This window comes from Pinus tabuliformis, chromosome 3_1, assembly GCF_031772625.1.
Source record: "Pinus tabuliformis cultivar Carrire ecotype Pingquan chromosome 3_1, CPIR1, whole genome shotgun sequence".
Lineage (NCBI taxonomy): Eukaryota > Viridiplantae > Streptophyta > Pinopsida > Pinales > Pinaceae > Pinus > Pinus tabuliformis.
Window position 1 is genome coordinate 787,142,579 of NC_142301.1, and position 8,659 is coordinate 787,151,237.

Below are 8,659 nucleotides of genomic sequence, written 5' to 3' on the forward strand. Positions count from 1 at the left end.
ATATCCGGTTAATCCAAATGCTTAAGCCTAATCATAAGTTTTGATCCCAAAATCATTTATTAATCATCGTTTAATTAACATTCATCCATAGTTACGTGCTTGTCCCATCACCCAAGCATACAGTGACAAAAATCTAGTGTTATCTCACCTCAATTGGTGTCATCAATTCTAAATGCTTCTCCCAACTTGACTCCCTTGTCTTCTTGTTAAATTAATATCTACACAAGATCAAAAGATTTCAATTCACTCAAAAGTGCCATTTCAATTCAGGTATTGTAAAACCTAGAATTAGTAGGTACTGAAATGTACAAATTAAATTTCTCCCTAGAGTAAGAATGTTCACAAAGCTTTCAATGTATTAGATACAAAATTTCTTTGTTGCATAATATAAAATTGTAAATGATTTTAATGCTTGTAGTATTTCTGTTGAAGGTATTAACTAAATATAAATTGAACATGTAAGCAATGAACAACACCACAAGATCACAACTACTTGTATTCGTCATCTTGCTACTCATGATACCAGCCCTATTCCATCACTTCTAACTAGATAATGACAAATAAAAACAAATAATACACCTTTGAATTATTGTTGCTCATACCTTCTTCCATCCATGGCAATATGTTATTTCCAATCTAAAGAACTTTGTAAGTTGCAATTACTCTGTTGTACAACATCTCCTTTTAAAATACAGAAGAAATGTCAAGTCAGTTCAAATATCTACCACTCATATGACTACAAATACAATAAGTAGTGCAGTGCATTATGCAAAAGCAAAAAGGCATCAACTTGAAAGTAACTTACCTTGAATGCTAAATGTAATGTTACCATTTTGAGCTACTTGCTTCTGATAGTTGTTCCACTTCAACATCTGAATGAATACTAGTTGTCCTACACATATTCATGAGATCAATGAGGCAAACTTAGATTAAATTTGACTAAATATTAAATTTAATTGCATGAATAAATAATAATTAAAAGGACTTGAGTGCATGAATACTTGAATGATCTCCTCTTAGTTTCAATAATAAATTATTGGAGTAGTTTAATCTTGGAGCAAACCTCCCTCCACTTGACAAAGCAAAAATAAAGTCAACATTGACTTTGTTGTTGCTTTGTTGGATCAACGATTTTTTTCTCCAAGATTATCCAAATCCTAATTTATTCTCTACTGGACAAGGCCAACCACGTGAAGGTTGAAGCTCTCATGCTCCACAACCCCCACATCGCTCTCAATTCCCCAATGCCCAATCTATCTACTATATAGAAAATAATTAAAAGCAATACATAAAAAAACAAATAGCAAACATTCATTAAATTAAATTTCTTCCTAGTGCAAGAAATTTCACAAAGCTTCCAATGTATTAGATACAAAATTTCTTTGATGCATAATGTTATCACATGCAAATATTTCATTAAAATAAGCTCTCGTGGGGTCCTAAGTTTTAAATTTTATCAAGTTTTAATTCACGTTGCATTTTAATTTGGCAGCGCTCATTGCGACGCTATAATTAAAGGGCATTACCAAATTAAAAAGCAACGAATGGTCAATCTGACGAAAATAGCGGCGCTGCCATTTCAAATTTTAGCGCGCAACACATATTAGTTTAAATGTGCATAGTTTAATGGTCTAGATTGCATGAGATGTGAGATCAACGGTGTATATGCATTGCAGATTCATACTTGCTCAGAGTTTAAGGGGTCATTCAAATTCCTGCACTCACTGTGAAGTGACACCTATCCATTAAATATTTTGTGTCGATTCTTCCCTGTGGATAAAGGTAATGTAGTTTGTCACCTCTGCACTCATCACCACCGTCAATCTATCACTTAGATCAAATCAACAAATGGGACAATTTGTTATTTGCCAGCTTTTTATCAAAGACGTTTATGCATTGTGGGTTGTAAATTGAGCCGTCATATAATCATAGGTAAATGTGGAGCATTCTTTCAAGTTTGTGTTATCAAACTTATATCATAACCATTTGTTGTTTTAGTGGAGATTCATAAGTGTTCCAACTCATGGAATGACAAAATTCACGTCCAAATCCCCCTGTTAGTGTCAAGTCATTTGCAATCATGGGAAGAAGCAACCATCTATCGAAATGAGCCTGAAGGTCCTGGAAAGATCTCAAAACCACACAGATGGTTCTTGTGGGTGGCTTTAGGTAATTCATTTCCCTGGTCCTGTTGTTAGTCAATTGAAAGTCGTAGGAGAGGGCTTGAACAGATAGTGTAGGATTGGGTGCCGAGAGCATCGCATTGCCATGGGATCAAATGACCATAGTGATGCGCTGCGCGCATATCCATGTGAACGCTCCCTTGAAGTCGAGAAAGTTTATCAAACTTAGGTGGTTGGTATTAGATAGTAATAGAACATCTATTTGTCCCCATCAGCCCTGGAAATTTGACCTTTTACAGATAGTTTTTTTTACGTATACGTATTTTCAAACATTCAATTTGATGTATAAATATTTAAATGGTAAGTTATAAATTTTAAGGAGTGATTTAAACGTGTTAAGTTTGACCAACTATTTAGCTACAATATTTACTTTTTTGTTTATCATCATTTTTTGTGAATGAGTTGTAAATAAGAAATTAAAAAAATAAATAAATAACATTGTTTACTCAGATATCATTAACCTACCTTTCATAAAATAAAAATAAAAATATCTACCTTGAAAATAAAAAAATTAAATATAACAAAAACTAAAATCTAGAAACGTGTAAATTTATACAAAGTATAAATAACACGCATGAAAAAAATGGCCGTCACCAAATGAATAAATTTGAAATTCTAGTGCTAGGTTTGGAATTTAAAGATTTTGATTTGACGGGCACGTCCAGGTGTCAAATCCCATTCTGGTCAGGGCAACGTTAGACATTGACTTTTCGGTACCTTCGATAAGTGCTTGTTATTTTAGAGAATGATCACATGTAAATTATTGATTTTGCATTTATATTGAGTCCATCATTATTTTTTTATTTTATTAATTAATATAAAAATAATATAATATTTAATGAACTAGATAAAAATATAAAAGTATTTATTAATTTATTGTATAATAAATACTTTTATATGGCGAGTTCTATTTCCACCTCCATAGCAAAGTTAATACTATGGAGGTACCCCTCTGACAGCCTCATAGAGCATCCTCGACCATACATCATCGGACCATGCATGGTAAACTTTATCTGTCTCTGGCTGCCCATCGAAACCCCCGGCGACCCTGCCCGCAGCCACCCGCAGCCTCCCATCAGATCGTATTGATGACGGACGGAGATCGTATTGATGATGGACGGGAGAGCGTGGCCTCCACTCAGATCGGATTAATGACCGACGAGAGAGCTCATTTACCTCACGCACGAACGAGACCAACCTCCTCCGGCCTTCAAAGTCCCGGCCAGCTCATCTGCAAAACCATTCCTGAGCACTCCGCGGCGAACAGAACATTATCTGCAAAACCATTCCTAAGCACTCCGCGGCGAACAGAACATTATCTGCAAAACCATTCCTGAGCACTCCGCGGCGAACAGAACATTATCTGCAAAACCATTCCTAAGCACTCCGCGGCGAACAGAACATTATCTGCAAAACCATTCCTGAGCACTCCGCGGCGAACAAAACATTATCTGCAAAACCATTCCTGAGCACTCCGCGGCGAACAGAACAGAGGAGACGTTCAATACCTGGAGGAGCTGGCCATTGGTTATCGAGATTTGCTGTTGGCAAGGTTAGTACATCTGAAGCCTGCGAATTCTTGGCGAATTTTAACATCTATTTGGACTCGCCTAACATTCTAATTTGAGCTACAAATCACTTCATTAAAGTGCAAAATTTTAATCTGGTGTAATAATTTCCGTCATCACTGTGTCTGCGTAAAAGACCATTTATCTCCTCTGCGAATTTATGTCCGTTCATCAATCTGTTGATAAAATTGTTGTTTTTGAATTTATTGCTCAGTTATGTCCGTTCATCCATCTGGTGTTAAAATTGTTGTTTTTGAATTTACTTTCATTTTGTTCAAATTCGAGGGTTCATAATCTCAGAATTAACAAATATTTAGTGACGCCCAAAATTCCATTATTGAGCTCCGCTGGAACTGAATTCCAAAAACTGTATTACACAGTTTTTTTTTTTTTTTCCAGCGAGAATCAATTATAACTAACTTTATATCAACATAGCATATAGTTTACAATTCAAAATATGCTAAATTTCGCATAATGTGAAAGGTACTGAAGGCGAAAAACCTCTAATACGCAGATTCGATTAACATTGAAAATATATATCAAGGGCCATCAAAGAACTCCGTGAGGGCTTCTGCTGTCAGACATCGAGCTCATATATCAACCTAGCATATAGTTTACAATTCAAAATATGCTAAATTTCGCATAACGTCAAAGGTACAGATGGCGAGAAACCTCTAATACGCAGATTCTATTAACATTGAAAATATATATTAACCGACATCAAAGAACTCCGTGAGGGTTTCTGCTGTCAGACATCGAGCTCAAATTCTTCTCCAGTGGCTGCGAATTTGTTGACAAGGGCAAGGGCATTACTGATTAATTTACTCACTTTCTGCACGCGGGGCGTGACCATGGCCTTAACCCTCCCACTGGCAGGCTGAAAGCCGTCGAGACAGGAGTCCTCGTTGGTGAGCGCCGCGCTCATCCACGTTTCCACGTTGCTCATCTGAGCCTTGAACGTGTTACGCCTCAAGTGCTTCAGCTCCGCCAGAGATTGATGAATCTGGCCCGTGGTGTCCCCGAAATCCTCAATACAATACACAGTTCGAGGGTTTGCATGATTATCGGATGGATCAAACCCTTGATTGGGCCTCTTGACGCATTTCCCTCCCCACAAATTTATTACTTTTTAAAATACTTAAGTTAAATCAACACAATTAAATTTTATAGAGAGAAATTAAAAAATTGAAATATAAATTGTTTTTCTATTTTTTAATTAATTTTTAAAATTATTTTATTAAAAAATTTATAATTTTAAGTGGTTGAATTAACACAATATTTTACTAAACTAATTAATAAATATGTAACATAAAATATATTTGAATTACTGAATCTATTAATATACTATTTATTGAATCAGTAAACTAACTAATAAATCAATTTTTGACAACTTTATCCTCTCCCGGTGAAACTAATCCTCTCTCACATTGATAACTTTTTCATAAAGGGTATCATTATTTGCTTCATTAGATGTCACCAAGACAAAGTGAGAAAGGATACAGTTAATGGAACATATTTTCGATATTGGGGGTATGCCTTTTTATTAAACAATGGGTATTTTATGCTTTATGAGCATACTGAGAATGAGTGTTGTTCTTTCTTCGCAGAGGCATTGCAGCTGATGTTACATCATAATTTATTCAACTCTCAGCTCAAACCCAGAGAAAATATCGATGTTTCTATGTCCAGGATTGAAACCGGAAACCTTTCCGTCGAGATGCTTTTAATGAGTTTAATCAGGGAATCTTGTCATCATATTTTTCAATTCATTTATATTCCAAAGATGCATCACATTTTGTTGGCCCAATCAAGGGTTGCCTCATAAATGGATTTAGATTTTGTAGTGTCTTTGACTAATTCTACTTTTAGTCGCTGCATACAAATCAAATGCGTTCAGAAGTCAAATTTTAGTCAAATATCATATCAGAGCTTACTGGGCAGTCCAAGTACCAGTGGTAATTAGGCTGGGACTTGTATGACTGGTAACAATAAAAGGTCAAAATTATAATGTATTGTAACAATGGTGACAGCAATTAAAGTTTGGCATTCTCATCAATTGTATATAGTTGTATAACTAAAACCAGAAATAACATGAGCCTGTTAATTCCATCTAATTGATTGCGTTTAGAAACTCTCTATACACGATTTCATTGAGTATACTATTCTACTTTAGTTTGCTTGAGGTCACTTTTTCTTTTTAAGATTTGTTTTATGTAAGAATTTTTCAACAGAGTTCATCATTATCATACTTGTCTCACTACTTATGGAGAGCTTGCCATAATCATTCTCTATTTTATCATGTCCTTTTATTCCTAAGCCTTGCTATTATATTTTGCAGTTTATTTTTATTTCGAAAGAGATTTTTGAGTCTAGAAAAGCACATACGATTTAAATTGTTATACTCTGATAAGCTTTGTTATTGTGTTTTGAACTTTTTTTTAATTTCTAAAACGGTTTTTGAACAGCTATAAATTGATACGCTGTGCTTGTGGAATGTAGCATGCATTTTTTAAATTTCTTTAAATAATTTGTTAGCTGTGTCTGAAAATAATAGTATTTTTGTTGTGCCAGAAAGTAGATTCACGGCAGGTAGGTAGATTTTCCCAACGGATGAAAGTTTCAAATTTTATCATGAAACTAATTAATCTAAATTACAAATGGAAATAGGAAGAAATGAGAGTTGACATTATTTACATTAAATATTAACACTTTAGATATTCAGACTAAAATCAGTTGATGAAAGCACTTACAGACTTTGTCCTTGCCGAATGTGCAACAGTGACCACAAAAAAATAGATATGAATATTGATTTTTATTTTAATGTGTTTTTGTGATGTTTTTAACAACATTGTTGTTTACATATTCATTTATAAGGAAGTAAGAAAATGGAGGAAATTAGACATGAATGGGAGGTAACTATCAAAGGCACCAAGCAAGTGTTCACTTGTCTTGTTGGTGGTTGTGCGGGGAATTTGAGTTGATCTAAGCTATCTGGCCTTAATCATCATCACGCTACCACCCACAATCTCCCACCAATTCCTCCATGTCAAAGAGGTCGAGGAAGAGATGCAAATGCTACATGGGCGGTCAAATCAACAAGTGCAGTTAAAAGGAAAAATGCCAAAATACAATATGACTTAGATGCAAGGCTATGTCGTGCACGACAACAAGCATATAAAAGATTTGTCAATGAAGAAATTCTTTCAGCTGTAAGTATTTATTAGTATTTATTTGTATATGATTTTTTATTAATATTGTCAATGAAGAAATTCTTTCAGCTGTAAGTATTTATTAGTATTTATCTGTATATGTTTTCTATTAATATTAATTTATTGTTGTGGACTAAATTCATTGAAACTTGTTTTCACAGTCAGTTGTTACATTTGATCAGCGTAACGACACTTCAAAGCAAAGGATTTGTGAAAAAATTCAACGTTGGGATCAGAGTCTACCTCGTAGACGCATGGAGACAATGAAGCGCATAGATATTGCTTTAAAAGAGAAAGCAAGCACTGAGGTTCCCGATGATGTGGGGGAAGAAGGATCAGATGGGCACAACCATATATTAAACTTTGATGAAACCAATCAGGACAATGACAACACAGTTGAGTCCATTTTTTTGCATATATTAATTTTTTAGACATTTTAACATTAAATAATATTTATATTTATTATAATTTTATACCAATTTCTCATTGTTATTGATATGCATAGCCTAATCAACAAAATTCCCCAAATTCAAGCCACCAACCATTGCGACGCTCACCTAGATTTCAAGGTTTTCAAGGGGTTACTGGGCCAGTAAGTTTTTAATCCATATAACCTATTCCACCGAAAATATTAATATATAAATTGTTATGTTTTACCATAATGATGGGATGAGAAATGAATGTTCCGTATTATATATCGTTATCTTTGATTTTTTTTATTATGTGCGTGTGTGTTATTTCTTATTTATGGTGCAGGTGTTCCCTTTGGAACCATCACAATCAATGAAAACCCCTTGTAGAAGCCTTAAGAAGAATGGAAATGAAATGGTTCAAATGCTACAACCATCTTCATGTCCAATGTCACAATGCAAGGTAAGACTATATTTATTTATACTCTTATAATTTTATCATATTTTTACATTTAATTCTTTTTGAGTCACATACTTATATCTATGTATAATCTAATGTTCAGAGTAATGAATATACATCTCCTAAACACCTTTGCACATGTATGATGGTGGACATGATACTCAACAAAAATCACATTCTCCTTAACCATTGCGGCATTCACCTAGACTTCAAGATAAATTAAGAGAGGTAAGTTATATACTACATATCTTAGCTCATAATAACATTGACATATTTTTTTATGACTAGTTAATGCATTTTCTTTTCATATTCGTTACATGTTCACCATATTCTCATTATATCTATATAGATTTTGATATTTATTGATAGCTAGTCAATGAAATGTCTTTTCATATTCGTTACATGGTCAGCATATTTTCATTATATCTATGTGGATTTTGATATTTATTGATAATGTTTTAATTTCCACAGAAAACAAAAAAGATAAATGTTGATGCTATGGTTAAAAGGACCAAAATCACGCCAAAGGACTTGAAAGCACGTGGGTTCAAGTCACGCAAACAATACATAGAGCATATATGCTCAACTAGGATTGCTCTCACTAAACCCACTAGGTTTGCTACTTTGAAGGCTAAACATTCCAGCAAGTTTAAATGACTTAGGCTACAATAATATAACTTTAGCCATTGTTTTATCTATAAAGGGGCTACAAGGACAGTTTCAATATATGTAATCTCTGTATTCTTTAGACTTTTTAATACATCATTTTTTTTTCCAAAAATTGTTTCCAGGTGCTAAGTATGTCTTTAAAATGTCAACATCATAAAGA

The 8,659-nt window shown here is 33.9% G+C and overlaps 1 protein-coding gene and 1 long non-coding RNA gene across 2 annotated transcripts; one reads left to right on the forward strand and one right to left on the reverse strand.

Moving 5' to 3' along the window:
- Positions 1–4,499: 4,499 nt before the first annotated feature.
- LOC149189777 (pectinesterase inhibitor 10-like) lies at positions 4,500–6,796 on the reverse strand. The gene is made up of 2 exons (XM_089410337.1): positions 6,775–6,796; positions 4,500–4,858 (listed from the first exon to the last, which is right to left on the reverse strand). Exons 1-2 carry the CDS (start codon positions 6,794–6,796, stop codon positions 4,500–4,502), a joined length of 381 nt encoding a protein of 126 aa, XP_089266463.1.
- Positions 6,797–7,264: 468 nt separating this feature from the next.
- Positions 7,265–7,833, forward strand: LOC149189778 (uncharacterized). The gene is made up of 3 exons (XR_016256432.1): positions 7,265–7,355; positions 7,466–7,552; positions 7,717–7,833. It is a non-coding gene; the product is annotated as an uncharacterized LOC149189778 (long non-coding RNA).
- Positions 7,834–8,659: the final 826 nt, after the last annotated feature.

Excerpts from the sequence above, each read along its gene's own strand:
- LOC149189777 (XM_089410337.1), bottom strand. The coding sequence starts at position 6,796 with ATGGAGGAATTGGTGGGAGATT. Across the intron at positions 4,859-6,774 it reads GGAGGAATTGGTGGGAGATT|GGAAATGCGTCAAGAGGCCC; the intron begins GTGGGTGGTAGC and ends ATTTGTGGGGAG.